Source organism: Ceratotherium simum, chromosome 16, assembly GCF_057802395.1.
Source record: "Ceratotherium simum simum isolate JZ-2026a chromosome 16, ASM5780239v1, whole genome shotgun sequence".
Taxonomy (NCBI): Eukaryota; Metazoa; Chordata; class Mammalia; order Perissodactyla; family Rhinocerotidae; genus Ceratotherium; species Ceratotherium simum.
The window spans coordinates 14,745,938-14,761,875 of NC_141915.1; the positions used below are offsets into that span (position 1 = coordinate 14,745,938).

The 15,938-nt window shown below is 40.7% G+C and overlaps 1 protein-coding gene across 1 annotated transcript; it reads left to right on the forward strand.

The window, feature by feature from the left end:
- Positions 1 to 2,908: 2,908 nt before the first annotated feature.
- LOC101395604 (olfactory receptor 3A1-like) lies at positions 2,909 to 3,856 on the forward strand. The gene has a single exon (XM_014789831.2). The coding sequence runs from the start codon at positions 2,909 to 2,911 to the stop codon at positions 3,854 to 3,856; it is 948 nt and encodes a 315-aa protein (XP_014645317.1).
- The last annotated feature ends 12,082 nt before the right edge of the window (positions 3,857 to 15,938 follow it).

The window sequence follows — 15,938 nt, forward strand, 5'->3', positions numbered from 1 at the left end:
AACAGTTCTTTGACTGTAATGTCTACATTTGTTTTACTTTGTTTTATATGTGCGTTTACTGCAATACGTTGGAAGGCTTGTTCCTAGGATTCTCCTTATAACTATAATTTTATATACAGTTCTAAAACTCTGCGTTTTTAGGTATTGACTATTAATTTCCTACTATAAGCAGTGATGAAATCAGTATATTTCCTTTTATTCTCCCTTTTCACTTTCTCCTATACCATGTGATTTATTTGTTTATACTATCTTAATCGCTTCCTCTATACTGCTTTGTGTACTTATACCTCTTACATAATTTATCAGGTTTAAATGATATTTTTAAAAAATCAATAATGGAAAATGTGTTATTTACACAATAAGTCTGGAGATAAGGGATGATTAATTTAGTACTTCAGGAAAATCATCAGGGAGCCTTGGGTCTCTATGTTTTTCTACTTACCATCCCCAATGTTCTTTTTTGTTTTTTTCAAGTAGACTTTAGAGAAGTTTTAGATTCACAGCAAAATTGAGCACAAGATACAGAGATTACCCGTATACCTCTGCTCGCACACATACATAGGCCTCTGGCATTATCAACATTCCTGATCAGAGGGGTGCATTTGTTACAATCAATAAAGCTATGTTGACATATCCTTAGTATCCAAAGTCCATAGTCTACATTAGGGTTCACTCTTGGTGTTGTGCATGCTATGAGTTTGGATAAATTTATAATGACATGTATCCATCATTATAGTATTATACAGAGTAGTTTCACTGCCCCAAAAATCCTCTGTTGAATGATATTTTAACACTTAGCTACAGAATATGAGGAAATCAGCATTCTATATTTTCTCCCATCTCCTCTCTCCCTTTCTGTTAATTATAACCATTTTACCTTTTCAGATTTTAAAAACATTTACATTTTGTTCTATGCCTATAATTTCCACATATGTTTTAGTCTTGGTCCTATAGTTAAATATATTTAAAACTAACCACGTTTTCATATCCTGTGGTTTTCCCATTTTTGTCTTTATTGGCTGAAGTCTTCTTTTAAAAAAACTTCTGCTAAAAAACTGTGAAGTCTTATTTTTCAAGAGTGGCTAATATTAACAATATTCCTTGAATTCTTGCCTTGCAAAATTAACCTTATACTTGAATGATGGTCCATATAGTTAGAGCATTTTTGAGTCACTTTTTCTTTTCTTGCAGGCATTGCAGGCACTTTTTCATCGTATTCCAGTTTTGAATGCTGCTTTGAAGAATGAAAGGCCAACTTAATTTCTTTCCTTTAAAATTGATATGATCTTTTTTGGCCTGGCTACCTATTCTTTTTTTTTAAATCATTAATATCTAGTAATACTACAGTGGTATGTAACAGTGCTGGAACTGTGTATGACTTTTTCCTGTGACAAAGTGGGCCCTTTCAATCTGTAGATTCAAATACTCTCTTCTTTCTGGAAAAAATTTTTTAATTGAAATTCACCTTCAAATAATTGTTCTTTTCCATTATTTTGGTCTCCTTCTTTGACAACTCCAATTGTACATATGTTGGATATCCTTTTTTCTGTCCCTATACCTATCATTTTCCCTCTTTTCCATTTTATTTTGTTATCTTTTTAAATACTGTTCCTGTCTGTGTCTGAACATTTTCCATTGTGCTGTTTCTAATTGTGTTTTTCTTTTTGTCATAACTTTACATTTCCTTAACATTTCTTCCTATCTTCTTCCAGCTCACATTTTATGCTCCTCTTGCCATGTCTTACTGCAGCTCCTATACTCTTACTTCGTCCTCTTATTTTATAGAGGAATATGCTTCCTCAAGCTTTTCCAGATAATGTTGAAATGTTTGATCACAATTTGCGTCTACTCCATGGCAACCATCTTATGTGGAGTGAATTTTACCTAGTTGTTTTTCTTGTTTCTTTCCTTCCTTTTGTTTATGGAATCCTTGTATAGATCCTGTGCCTGTTTGTTTTTGAATCTTTGAATGAAGTGAGTTTTTTTGTGAATTAGCTATTTGCAGGAGACTTGTATCAGAAGAGGCTAAGGTCATGTTCCGGGCTAGCAGGAACTTACCTTATGATTCAAGATTAGGGGTGAGTTATTTTAGCTTCTCCTTGTCGGTAGTCAATGTAGATAGGTAACAGCAGAACTGTTGTGGGTTATTTCTTTATCTCTCACCTCCAGTTTCGTGACTTGTCTATAACCTGCAAATACAGTTTTCTGTGAGATTCTCCTTTTAGTTCTTCCCTGCTTCTTGAAACCAACTCAGGATCACTGAAGGTAATGATGCCATACTGTGCACCCTACTTCATCCTTGCAAAAAAGTCCTTTTGATTTTGTTCCTTAGCAAGTGCCCTTTTTCTTTGGAGAATTGTACTTGTCCAGCTTTTTCTACAGGCATGGATTTTCTCTCTCTGCCACTCTCCTATTTGGTCTCCACTATTCTTGAAGCCCTCTCATCTAGTTTGTGGATTTGAGTTTTGGATATTTACTAGTTTCTTTGAAAATAGAGTTGGTATCTTTATTCTTGTTCTGCTTGTCTTGGGAAGGGGTGAGTTTTGAGAAGAGAAAGTTCCAAATTTACTCCGCCATGTTGAAACCAGAAGCACACTTTCTACTTTTATATTTTTCCCAAGGGTTTTGTCATTCATAATCTTTACAAATAGATTCTCTCAGCTGGGGGAGAGAGAGAGTGGTGATCTCACCTCTCCAGGCACCTGAGAAGGAAGTAGAGATATTGAGGTAAACGTAGTGAGAGTTTTAACATGTGTGATACGATCCGGGCAGTGGGAAAGTCCTTACTGGGAAAGGGAGAGGTTTGCCGAGGGTTCAGCATATAGTAGGACGTCTGTTTCTTCTTTTGGAATAAATATATCAAGAGGGATGATTCTTTATCTCCTTGGATGTTTCCTTGCAGGTACTAATGCAGCCAAAATATGGGACCAATGGAACAGCCGTTACTGAGTTCATCCTGCTGGGCTTGGCGGAGACACCAGAGCTGTGGCCAGTTGTCTTTGTCCTCTTCCTCTTTGCCTACCTGGTCACAGTTGGGGGCAACCTCACCATCCTGGCAGCCATCATGGTGGAGTCCAAACTTCGCATCCCCATGTACTTCTTCTTGGGGAACCTATCAGTGCTGGACGTTGGGTGCATCACTGTCACTGTTCCCTCAATGTTGGGTCGTCTCTTGTCCCACAAGCATAGAGTTCCCTATGGAGCCTGCCTCGCACAGCTCTTCTTCTTCCATCTCCTGGTTGGGGTGGACTGCTTCCTGTTGACAGCCATGGCCTATGACCGATTCCTGGCCATCTGCCAGCCCCTCACCTACAGCACTCGCATGAACCAGACAGTCCAGCAGATATTGGTGGCTGTGTCCTGGGTTTGTGCCTTCACCAATGCACTGACCCACACTATAGCCATATCCACACTCAACTTCTGTGGCCCCAGTGTGATCAATCACTTCTACTGTGACCTCCCACAGCTCTTCCAGCTCTCCTGCTCCAGCACTCAACTCAATGAGCTGCTGCTCTTTGCTCTTGCTTTCATAATGGCAGGGACCCCCATGGCTCTTATCGTCACCTCCTATGCCCATGTGGTAGCTGCAGTTCTACGAATCTGCTCAGTAGAGGGAAGGAAGAAAGCCTTCTCTACATGTGGGTCTCATCTCACTGTGGTTGCTATATTCTATGGTTCAGGTATCTTTAACTACATGCGACTAGGTTCAGCCAAGCTTTCAGATAAGGATAAAGTTGTTGGAATTTTTAACACTGTCATCAACCCCATGCTGAATCCAATCATCTACAGCCTCCGGAACCCTGATGTGCAGGGTGTCCTCTGGAGGGTGCTTACAGGGAGGAGGTCACTGGCTTGACAAGGTCTCCAGAGTCACTCCCTCCTTTTCTCTTTTTGCACTAAAGGAGAAATACTCTGGTGCTAGAAACTAGGACAAATGGTCCAGAACTGCTACTATCTCCCTGTGCATAAGGATTTTTTTTATAGAGGATAATAGTTATCGTTTTCCAAAGAAACCCTGCCCAATTATAAGCAATGGGTATGTAGGTTCTCTTAGGCCGGCTCCCTTGACAAATTACAACTTCAGTTAGGGTGTGCTCCCTTTTCTTGGGAGAATTTAAACCTGAGAAGCCTTAAATGCTCAGAGGTTCATATCCCATAGGGAATAACTGTTTGCTTGGTTATAGCCTGGGTTCCCAAAAATATCCCAGCAAATTCTACCTCCCTCCCCCAGGTGGTCATATGATTCCCTCAAGTTCAAGTATGGTTGGTCTGTTTATAAACATAGGACTAGTGATCAGGATTATTTTACATCTGCCATCAGCCTTCTACAAGCCAAAAAAAAGCAGCTCATTTCTTTCCTATCACACAATGATCCCATAGGATATATAGGGGACACATGGGAAGCTGTATGGTCATGTATTCTCTAGTAACCCTGTGTGCATCTCACAGATCTGTTTTAAATTTTAAAATTCCAGTAACATATATGATATATCTTATGAAACAAAAATGAATTTTCCTCACCCAACTTCCTCATATGTTTCAATCTTTTGAAAGATAAGCATTTATAATCTAAATATTATTTCAACAACAAAACAGAACCCAGAATACTCAATATGAAATTCCTCTCTAAATTCTCACTGTCAGTCCCCAATCCCGCTAGTTGAGACAATTCGTATCTGTGAATACAAGTCATATGGCTATGCCTCACCCTAAATTTCCCTTATCAGTAGGAGAGCATGTCTCTAACCTAGAATACTATCTCCTCATTTTTGTTGCTTACCAGCCTTCAGTTCAGTCATTATTGAGATGAATTTTCCTTCTAGCCTCCCTTTTAGGACTAATTGCCCATTCCTGGCATCTCTACTGGGCCATTGGTGTTTCCCGATTAATTTCCCTAAAACTTCTCTCTGGCCTGCACATGTGGTTAGGCTTCTTCATGATATTTTATGGGGTAAAGGGATTGAAAGGATGGGGTAAGATGGAGATGAAGAGAAAGGACATAAGAGAGGGAATCAAAACAAGATTGGAGGTGGAGAGTTTGTGGAAAGATGAAAGATGAGGAATAGGGAGAAATAGGATAGAAATGCAGGCAAAAGTGTCTGAGAAGGGAGGGTAGAAGTATTAGAGAGGACATGATGGAATACAGATAGAGTGGGAGATGTGAAAGAATGGAGGAATTGGACAAGATGCCTTGAGACTGTTAAAAGATCAGAAGAAGCAAGTGATGTAATAAACTTAGTGGACCAGGGGTGAGAGATATGGGCTTCCTATTCTATACAGTCCAGCCATAACCAGTTCCCCAGCAGCCCTAAAGCCACCATTGTAGTCCATCGAAGAATATGATGGATCTATGAAAAATAAAATAATATTTTAAGTTTTGCTAAAAGTGTGCAGGGGACTCATTTCCTGTTCCTCTAAACAGAAGGTGCTCCTGGTATGTCTGGTAGTAGGTTTATCAGATGGGAAAAGAGGAGAAAAGGAGTGCTGGGTATTTTATCCACCTACATCCCTAAAATTCATCGAAGTTTGTGACTAACTACCAAATTTACCAACTTACACCCTGTCTTTTGGGTCATGTCAATGCTGTCAAAAGACATAAGGAAAAGATGGCTCTTTCTGGTCCTTTTGAAGGACCAGTCTGTCTTATATCCCAGACAAAATTCAGGGATATAAAGAGCAACTTCCTTCAAGGGTGAAGCAAACTTTCAAGGAGGACCTGCAACATGGTTCTCATCACCTCGCTTCCTCTCATCCACAATGTTCTGGACCTTGAGTAAGTTCTTTCCCTTCTCTGCGCCTGTCCTTGACAGAGGCACAAGGAACACCACTAGTGTTCTCTGATTCTACTACCTGAATGAACAGAAAGATGGTCTCACTGTTCTCCCTGAAGAGTTACCATGCTTTCCACTATCACATTTTCTACCCACAGCATTTAACATTGCTGCAAAACAGAGCTTAACGTTTACCTCCCAAAATCCCTGCACCTCTGGCCCTTCTTCCATCTGAGCACTCATCTAAAGCCTCAAAGGACGATTTGATGTGGCATCATCGCTGGAGTGGAATGGATCAACTAGTTCAGCATCATAAAGAATGACCAAGGACACTGGTTCCAGCACTCTGTCTATCGTCCAGCATCACAGCGTTTCTTTAACAACTTGGGAGATTCCTTTTCTTTGGAATTTGTCCCTTCTTTTTCATTCCAGACTGGAAATTTCTTTGCTGCTTAAAAATTTTATCATATGTGTAATATATCATATTGTAAAAGTTAAAATAATACAGAATGTCATCATCACACTTTTATACCATTCCCACATAATCCCATTTTTAAAAACTAACTATTGGTAATAGTTGGTGTTTAGCTTTTCAGACAAATGAACACACACACACAAACACACACACATATTCAAAACACCGTGCTATTTTGTTATCTGCTTTTTCCCTGTCCACATTACATAGTATAATTCTTTACATGTCAACCAACAAACCTATCTTATCCATTTTAAAGGCAGCATAATGTTCCACTTTATGTATAAACTATCTATTTAACCAAATGTCTGTAATTCAAGTCATTTCCTTTTTTTCTTGCACTTGATAATAGCACAGGGATTAATATTCTTCTTTATATATGTTCACATACATTTGAAATTATTTTCACGGGTTAAATTCATAAAAGCAATTTGTGTGTGTGTGCACACCCAAACTGAGGAAATACAAAGTTAAAAATTGGTAAATATTCTGCTTTACTATTTGCCAAAAAATGTGCACCATTTTACATCTTGATTGGCAGTTTATAAGAATGTTTGTTACCTCACTTGTTGACTTCACTGGGTGTTATAAAAAGAAGTTGTTATCTTTGATAATTAGATAAAATTGCATTATTTTTAAATTTGAATTTCTTTCTTTAGTGTGGTAGGACATATATTTTTATACATTTATGTGTTATTTGTATTTATTCTTTCAAAATTGCCTGTTCATATTTTTGCCCCTTTGAGAGTAGTTTATCTTTATCTTAATCATTGGTGGAAACTTCATGTTTTAGGATACTATCCGTTTGCCAGGTATGTTGCAAATATATTCTTGTTTTGTTTTGTTTTGTGTGTGTGTGTGTGTGAGGAAGATTAGCCCTGAGCTAACACCTGTCACCAATCCCCCTATTTTTGCTGAAGAAGACTGGCCCTGGGCTAACATCTGTGCCCATCTTCCTCTAATTTATATGGGACGCCGCCGCAGCGTGGCTTGACAAGCAGTGCGAGAGTGCGCACCTGATATCTGAGCCCCGGGCTGCCACAGCAGAGCACGCGCCCGTAACTGCTACACCACCAGGCTGGCCCCACAAATATATTGTTTACTTTCCCATTTGTTTTTAAGTTTGTTTAGGGTGTCTCTTGCCCAAATTAAATTTGACGTTTTCATAAAGTTTGCCATCTCTGTTTTGTGTTATGCTTCGAACAATGAATTATCCATCTAAATGCTGTATAAAAATTTGTCGGTGATGTTTTCTAGTACTTTTATATTTCTTTTTAAATCAAATAGTTAGGATATGAAGAATTTGTTTTGGGGTATGTTCTAACTTTTTTCCCAGTTGATAAAAATTGCCCAACACCATAAAATGTAAGCTGGATCATATATATAGTGCATGTGATATTATATATATATTATTATAACAGTCAGCAAGATGGCAGAAGAGGAGGCCCTCCACTCATATTCCCCATCAACAACAATAATTTGGACAAAAAGTGCCTTTATGGAGCTTTGGGATCGAGGTAGGAGATTGTGAGACCCAGGTGGAGCCCAAGACCTAGGAGGGCTGTTTTGAGAAGGCAGGTCTGTGCCCAGGTGGCCAAATTGCTGACTGTAATCCTGGCTACTGACCTGGAAACAGCCCTGGCCCCTGTGGACTCAGCTGCAGCTCCATTTTGTCCTGGTCCTGTCACCAGCAACATCTGTCAAGGGACCCAGCAGGAGTCATGCCCACCTGTGCCTCATTTCACAGACCCACCAACCTCGACCCTGGCTGTGAATGCTGAAGGGGCCCGTGACCCACCTCCAGCCCCTCTTAGCTGCTAGTCCTGCCTTCCCAGGGACAAGGCAGGAGACATGCCCATCCATGCCCCTGAGACAGGCCCTCCAACCTCGGCCCAATTGCAGGCACTGAAACAGCCTTATAATTGGCTCCGGCACCTCAGAGTCACGGGCCAGGAGCACTCCTGCTTGTCCAGGAGCCCACCAGAAGACACATTCTCCAGTGCCTCCAGACATAGGCCCACTGACCTTGGTCCAACTGTGGATCCTGAAGTGGCCCTGTAACTAATATCCAGCTTCAAAGAGACATCTCAGCAGTTTATTGGGACCAGCCCCAGGCATCCTCACCAGAATGTTAAATCCTGAACCATGAAAAGTGCTCTCATGTCTGTTAACTTTCCCTATTCATCCTTCCATTCTACCCCACTCCTTTGATCCTCATGACCCACTCTCATATTGCTCCTCTACATACTGGAGGACATTTCAGCTTCTGCCAAGATATAGTGGCTGGGTAATTAGTTTCCTATTGCTGCTGTAACAAATTACCACAAACAGAAATTTATTCTCTCATGGTTCTGGAGACCAAAAGTCCAAAATGAGTCCTACAGAAGTAACTTCAAGATATCAGCAGGGAAAATTCTTTCTGGAGGCTCCAGGGGAGAAGCAATTCCTTGTATCCTCCAGGTTCTAGTGGCTGCTGGCACTCAGGGCTTGTGGCCACATCACTCCAGTCTCTGCTTCCCTGTCATATTGCCTTCTTCTCTTCTGTAATCAAAAATCCCTCTACCTCCTTCTTATGAGGACTCTTGTGATTACATTTAAGGCCCACTTGAATAATCCAGGATAGTCCCCAAAACTGAACACCCCTAACAATCACATCTACAAAGTCATTTTTACCACATAAAGTTGATTTCAGGGATTAGGACCTGGATATCTTGGGTGGCCATCATTCAGCCTACCACAGCCAGGTATGGGAATTCTTTTCAGTGAGCAAATTATTTCCTCTTGGATCACAGATGGGATTTCCTTTTTCAGATTCTGCTGATACCTAACCCTAATTATTCTGGAGGCACTGAGGAGAAGAGGGAGAAGTACTTGAGGAGGACAAGAATCATCACGTAATCTATCTGCTTCAGGCCTTTGCATGGTCTTCAGACAAAAGGAGGTGGATCTCCTGTAGCGATGGGGAAGGGATGCTTTTGCCAGCCAAATGGGTTCAGGAGAGTCTGGGGATTCAAAATTCTCATGCCCACCCTCTTAAACCTCCCCACCCCAGGACTCAAGGTCTGACTCCTTCCCTATCAGGGCCCTAGATTTAGCAGAGGGGAACCAACTAAGCTTCACAGCCAGCCTCCCTTGTAGTTCTGCCACCCTTACAATTAGGTTCTAGGCCTAATTTTCTGCACTGTCTGCCTGTGGCTGCAGAAGATTAATGTCTCATAAAATGTTGCCATGGAATTTTTCTGGCTTTCACAAAGTGCCTTGAATTGATAGTTGGCTGACCTGTGCTTATCACTCTGTTTCTTCAAGGCTTCCAAGAAGGTTAACAAAAGCCATCCTTTATTCTTAAAACTTCACAATTCTTATAATTACCATGGTTCTCATAATGTTAATCTGCTAGAGCTAACACATAACCCAGTGTTTCTCCTTCTATCTGTGCCTCCTCCCAATCTACGACAAGCGAGTCTTAGTAATTATGCCAGGGGTTATCACCAACCCCATGTATCCCAAGCAGGGGTGAATGATTCAGTTCCAGAATTCCATCTGGAGGATGTGCTTCCTAGGGCTATTCCCAGTACCAACTGTTTTAGTTGGGTTCCCTCCAAAGCAGATCTTGAGACAGGTTGTGTGTGTGATTTAATTGGAAAGTCATCGCAAGGAGAAAAAAGTTATTTATTGTGGAGGTGGTCCCAGGGAGTAAGACTGAGGTTATGAAGAGAGTGAGACTAAGAAGGAAGAAGTATCCCTGAGGAGGGGTCATTACCAAAGTCCCTGCCATGGACAGCAGAGACTTGATCGTGCAAGGGCATATGCCTCCAAGAATTTTCTGAAGAAGAGGTGGTGGGGCACTTATCTATTGGCTCCTATTCCTGTTGTCAAGTTGCCCTCTGCACTCTGGCTCTACATGTGCTCAGACCTACTGAGCCCCTAGTTGTTCACAACATCAGAGGATCAGGAGGAAGCGGGTACACTGTCAGGTTGCAATGAGCAGAAGCCTGCAGGGAACTGTTCAACCCAGCCACGACTGAAATCAGAAGAAAGGCTGATCAAGAAGTGAGTCTGAACATCTGATATGTCTACTACAATCTACTTCATAGGATTGTTGCAAGGACTGAGAGGGATTCCAGGCTTATAAAGGTCTTAGCACATTACCATGTAGGTAACAAGCACTCATAAATGTTATCAGTGGGTATGTTATATATTATATATATTTGATATATTATATATATTGAATTCTACTAGCAGCTTAATGAATCTTACTTCATTCGTAATCTTCACAGCAACGCTCTGTGGTAGAGGATATGCTCACCACACAGATGAGGAAACTGAGGCCCAAAAGCGTGTGGCAGCTTGTCCAAAGTCAAACCACTAATAACTATTTTTTGATTGAGTTGTTCATTTTTGTTGTTGTTGAGTTGTATGAGTCCTTTATATATTTTGGAAATAACCGCTTGTCGGATATATGATTTGCAAATATTTTCTCCCAGTTGGTGGGTTGCCTTTTTCTTTTGTTGATGGTTTCCTTTGTTTTGCACAAGGTTTTTAATTTGATGTAGTCTTATTTGTTTATTTTTTCTTTTGTTTCTGTTGCCTGAGTAGACATGGTGTTTGAAAAGATACTGCTAAGACCCATGTCGAATAGTGTACTGCCTATATTTTCTTCTACGAGTTTTATGGTTTCAGGTCGTACATTCGAGTCTTTAATCATTTTGAGTTAATTTTTGTGTATGATGTAAGATAATGGTCTGCTTTCTTCTTTTGCATGTGGGTGTATAGTTTTCCCAGCACCGTTTAATACAGACCTTTTCCTTTCTCCATTGTATGTTCTTGGCTCCTTTGTCAAAGATTAGCTGTCCCTGTGTGGTTTTATTTCTCGGCTCTCAATTCTGTTCCATTGATCTCTGTGTCTGTTTTTATTCCAGTACCATGCTCTTTTGATTACTATAGCTTTGTAGCATAGTTTGAAATCAGGAAGTGTGATCCTTCCAGTTTTTCTCAGGATTGTTTTGGCTATTCAGGGTCTTTTGTTGTTCCATATAAATTTTAGGATTCTTTGTTCTATATTGGCAAAGAATGTCATTGGGATTCTGATTGGAATTGCATGGAATCTGCAGCTGGACATTTTAACTATGTTTATTCTCCCAATCCGTGATTGTTGAATATATTTCCAAATTTCACATATTTCATATATTTCAATAATGTCTAATAGTTTTCAGTGTATAGGTCTTTCACGTCTTTGGTTAAATTTATTCCTAGGTATTTTATTCTTTTGATCGCGATTGTAAATGAGATTGTACTCTTGACTTTTCTGTCTGCTAGTTTCTTATTAGTATATAGAAATGCAACTGGTTTTTGTATGTTGATTTCATATCCTGTAACTTTACTGTATTTGATCATTATTTCTAATAGTTTTCTGGTGGATACTTCAGGGTTTTCTATATACAGAATCATGTCATCCGCAAATAGTGAGAGTTTCACTGCTTTCTTTCCAATTTGGACCCCTTTTATTTCTTTTACTTGCCTAATTAATTGCCCCATCAAAAAATGGGCAGAGGATGTGAACAGACATTTTTCCAAAGAAGATATACAGATGACCAAAAGGCACATGAAAAGATGTTCAACATCACTAATTATTAGGGAAATGCAAATCAAAACTACAATGAGATATTACCTCACACTCATCAGAATGGCTATAGTTAACAAGACAAGCAATGCGTGTAGGAGAAGATGTGGAGAAAAGGGAACCCTCATACACTACTGGTGGGAATGCAAACCGGTGCAGCCAGTGGAAATGGAAATACAGTATGGAGATTTCTTAAAAAACTAAATAGAGACATACCATATGATCCAGCTATTTCGCTTCTGGGTATTTATCCAAAGAACACTAAATCAACAATTCAAAAAGACTTATGCATCCCTACATTCATTGCAGCATTATTCCCAATAGCCAAGACATGGAAGCAACCCAAATGCCCATCAACCAGTGAACAGATAAAAAAGATGTGGTAAATATATACAATGGAATACTACTCAGCCATAAAAAAGATGAAATTGTGCCATTTGCCACAACATGCATGGACCTTGAAGGTATTATGCTAAGTGAAATAAGCAGACAGAGAAGGACAAATACCATATGATTTCACTCATATGTGGAAGATAAACAAACAAACACATAAATAAGGAGAACACATTAGTGGTTACCAGAGGAAAAGGGGGTAGGAAGAGGGTGAAAGGGGTAAAGGGGCGCATAGGTAAGGTGACATATAAAAACTAGACTATTAGTGGTGAACATGATGCAATCTATACAGGCTGAAATATAATACAGTACACCTGAAATTTACACAATGTCAAAGCCAATATGACCTCAATAAAATAGTTTAAACAAATGAAAAAGAATTACCCTGAAGGGTTACTGCAAGATTAGAGATATGTGGAAAATGTCAAATAGCAGTTTCAATGTGTAGTAACTATTTTAACAGTTTTAGTGAGATGTAAATTTCATACAATAAAAGTCACCTGTTTTAAATGTTAAAAAAAAAAAACTAACAAAAAGAAAGAAAAAGCTCTACTAACAGCCAGAAGATCAGGTCTGTCTACAGTGCTTTTCCGCCTGCACCAGTCTTCAGAGGTGGGAGTAGAGAGAGCACTCTCTCCTGGAGAGGGGGTGTTGGGTGAGTAATCATTGGTGGGTGTAGGAGTCAGAGGAACACACTCCTCAACCTTCCCTCATCTTCCGTATATTAACCTGTGACCTTCACCAGGGCTTTCATCTTCTAAGGGCCTGGCCTAGACAATCATATTGGTAGGCAGCTTCCCAGGAGTCCTTCTAACTCAATATAACTCTTCTACCACCCCTTCCAGAATCATTATAGGAGCCCCAAGACACAGTCCTAGTGGCCCCCACTAACAAGGCCCTGAGGGAGAAAGCACCACATTCCTGAGGACTCATTAGGAAACTGGGTTTGAAGAAAGCTTCTCCTTCTGCTCTCTTCTGGGGCCTCGTCCTCATCCCCAGGTCCAAGACAAGTCTGGATATCAGCTTGTTTCTGCCCAAAGGCCCTGCTGGGGCTGATATCTGGCAAAGAAAACCCCTCCTTTAGGAAACCTATATCTAGTCTCAGTTACACCCCTAGCTTCCTGGGTGACTTTGAGGATATGGACAAGTCCAATAGACCTCAGTGACCCCACCATTCGGTGGAATTTACATAACCTGTCCTACCTAGCATAAAGCCAGGGCTAGAGATAAAGCCTTTTTGTAGACAGTCTAAATACCAGAAGATGTAAGATATTACTGACATATTTATGAAGGGCTTGAGTGGTTTATAAAACAACTTGTCTGTCTCCCCATCTGAGTCCTCTTTCCTGGGAGGACTAATTTCTGAGGCTCTCAAGGGATAACACTGTAGTGAAGATAGCTCTATTATAGAGAATATATCGACTTATTTTTCCTCATTTTCTTATATATAGACCCTTACTTGCTTTCCTGGTGGATAACTGGGTCTGCGTAACACCTCATCTTCTTTCCTGAAGAAACCCCACTGTCTTCTATGCCCATGCCAAGGTGAGTACACTCAGGGGTCTTTCCTCTGCTCTTGCAAAACAGAGGCTTCTGTTGCCATCAGCTCAAACCTGATTTTACACATAGTGCAACTGATGCCCCTGAAAAGGGAAGAGGTTTTAGGGGACGATCTGGGGCACTAACCCAGAGGTCCTGGCTCCTCTTCTGGGTCCCTTCACCCATGCCCCCCTTTCCTGGAGGAAGCATGCTCTCTGTTACTCTTAGGAGAGAGTACAAAGGAATTAACTGAGTCTAGTTCACTGCTCAGGACCCACTTCATCAGGTAGCCTAGAACCTTCTCTCCAGTCAAAGGCCTTGTTGAGTTTTTTTCATAACTGGGAGCATGGAGAGTTTGGTTGGAGTTCCAGAGTAGAGAGCTGTCACAGCTCAGTGAGGAGAAGCTGGGGCTCATTACAAAGCCCTGAGAGAGGTAATGCTGGAGGGCCCCTCATGACAGGCAAGGTGTCCATCAGACACTCTGGATGCATCTGTATGATCGGAGGTCATCCCAAAATCCCAGTGATTTTCAGCAAGCTGCATCTCTGGCCATCTGAGGGTTGGCAGCGGCTGTCTTCTTGTTCTTCTGTCCCTGGCTGTAACTCACTTGTCCGTAAGGTGTACCCCTCCTAAGGGCCTTATTCTTTTGAGTGGTTTACATGAAAAGAAATATGTCAGTATGTGAATTGCTACATTACCTGCTTCACCTATCAAAACCAAGGAAAGCAGTAGTCCCTGCAGCAACCTTGTGCCCTGCACTTGCTCTTACACCTCTCCTAAGTCACACTACTCCCTAAAGGTCTAGCCCAAGCTCCAGTATGTCCAGAAAGTCTTCCATGACAACTCTAGCTCATCCTGAAGCTCTCTTTCTCTGAAATCCTGTGGGCATTTGCCCATATATTTATTTATTTAAGAAATACTGAGTATCTATTATGTGTGAAGTATTATGGCAAGTATTGCTATTGGAAAACTGAATCAAACATGTATTCTGTCCTCAAGTCGCTTACAGAGAAGTAGGGAAGATATGCTCTATAGAGAAACGACTTAGCTAGAAGGTAAACAGTAATGAGTTCCATGAAATAATGTGAAGTAGGAGTTTAGCAGAGAGAGACAGAGATCCTTTTGAGATGGTAAGTTTCCAGGAGGGATTCTTTCAGCAGCCAGCATTGGAGTCAAATCCTGAAATACTTGGACGTATGAAGTTGGAGGAAAGCCATCGCAGGTAGAGAAAACATCATGAGCAAAGAGGTAGAAAATCCCAGGGTCGCAATCTAATGCTTGTGCTAAAGTGGACCCCAAAGGAAAACAGAGAGTAGTTAATTGTTCTTTAATATAACGTATGTAAAGAGCATTATCTATACATTGGTTTTTCAATTTGCAAAGAGTTTATCAATTATCAATTTCATCAGTGATGATCAGGCCTGAGGATGATCCTCCCATTCACCAATCACGTGATCTTAGAATTTTAAGGCTGTCTTAGAGATCATCACATACAACTTTTAATCCATGTGAGCTCAGGCCCTCATCATCCTTTCCTCTCCTTTAGAGTTACCAGACTCCAGCTGCTTCCAATCCTCTGATTCCAGCATATTCTGTGCAAGGAAATAACCAGTACTCTTAGTGAAGCTCTAGCTCAGCTGCTTCTATGGGTAGTAGAGAGTCACTGATACTGTTTGATCAGGAGCTTATTATAAGATCTGAAAGCCTTGAAACCTAGGTTATGTTTTCAAATGTTTTCCACTTTCTCTGGAAATATATCTAATTTTTCTATTTTGAAATCTGCTCTTGGTTTGGGCTGAAAATCCCTCAGAAGAAATGGGGAAATTCCATCTGAGTCTCACTACATTCAAAGAGGAAGTCTGCTTTTATCTTAATTTATTTCCCCAAGCAATCTAACCCTTTCGTATAGGAAAGCATGGGAGGGACAAGGTGGTGGTGGCATTGGGCATCTCAGCTGAGAGCAGGGTAAAGGCATTGAGGTGATGGAGGAGGTCAGTGAGTGAGGTGTGGCCTGGGGAGTGGGAAAATCATCATCTGGACAGCTGGGAACTTCCCTGGGGCTTTGAACAAAGGTGGTTTACAATATTTATGTTGAATAAATAAATTGCATGGACTGATACCTCCCCCCTGGGACATTTCC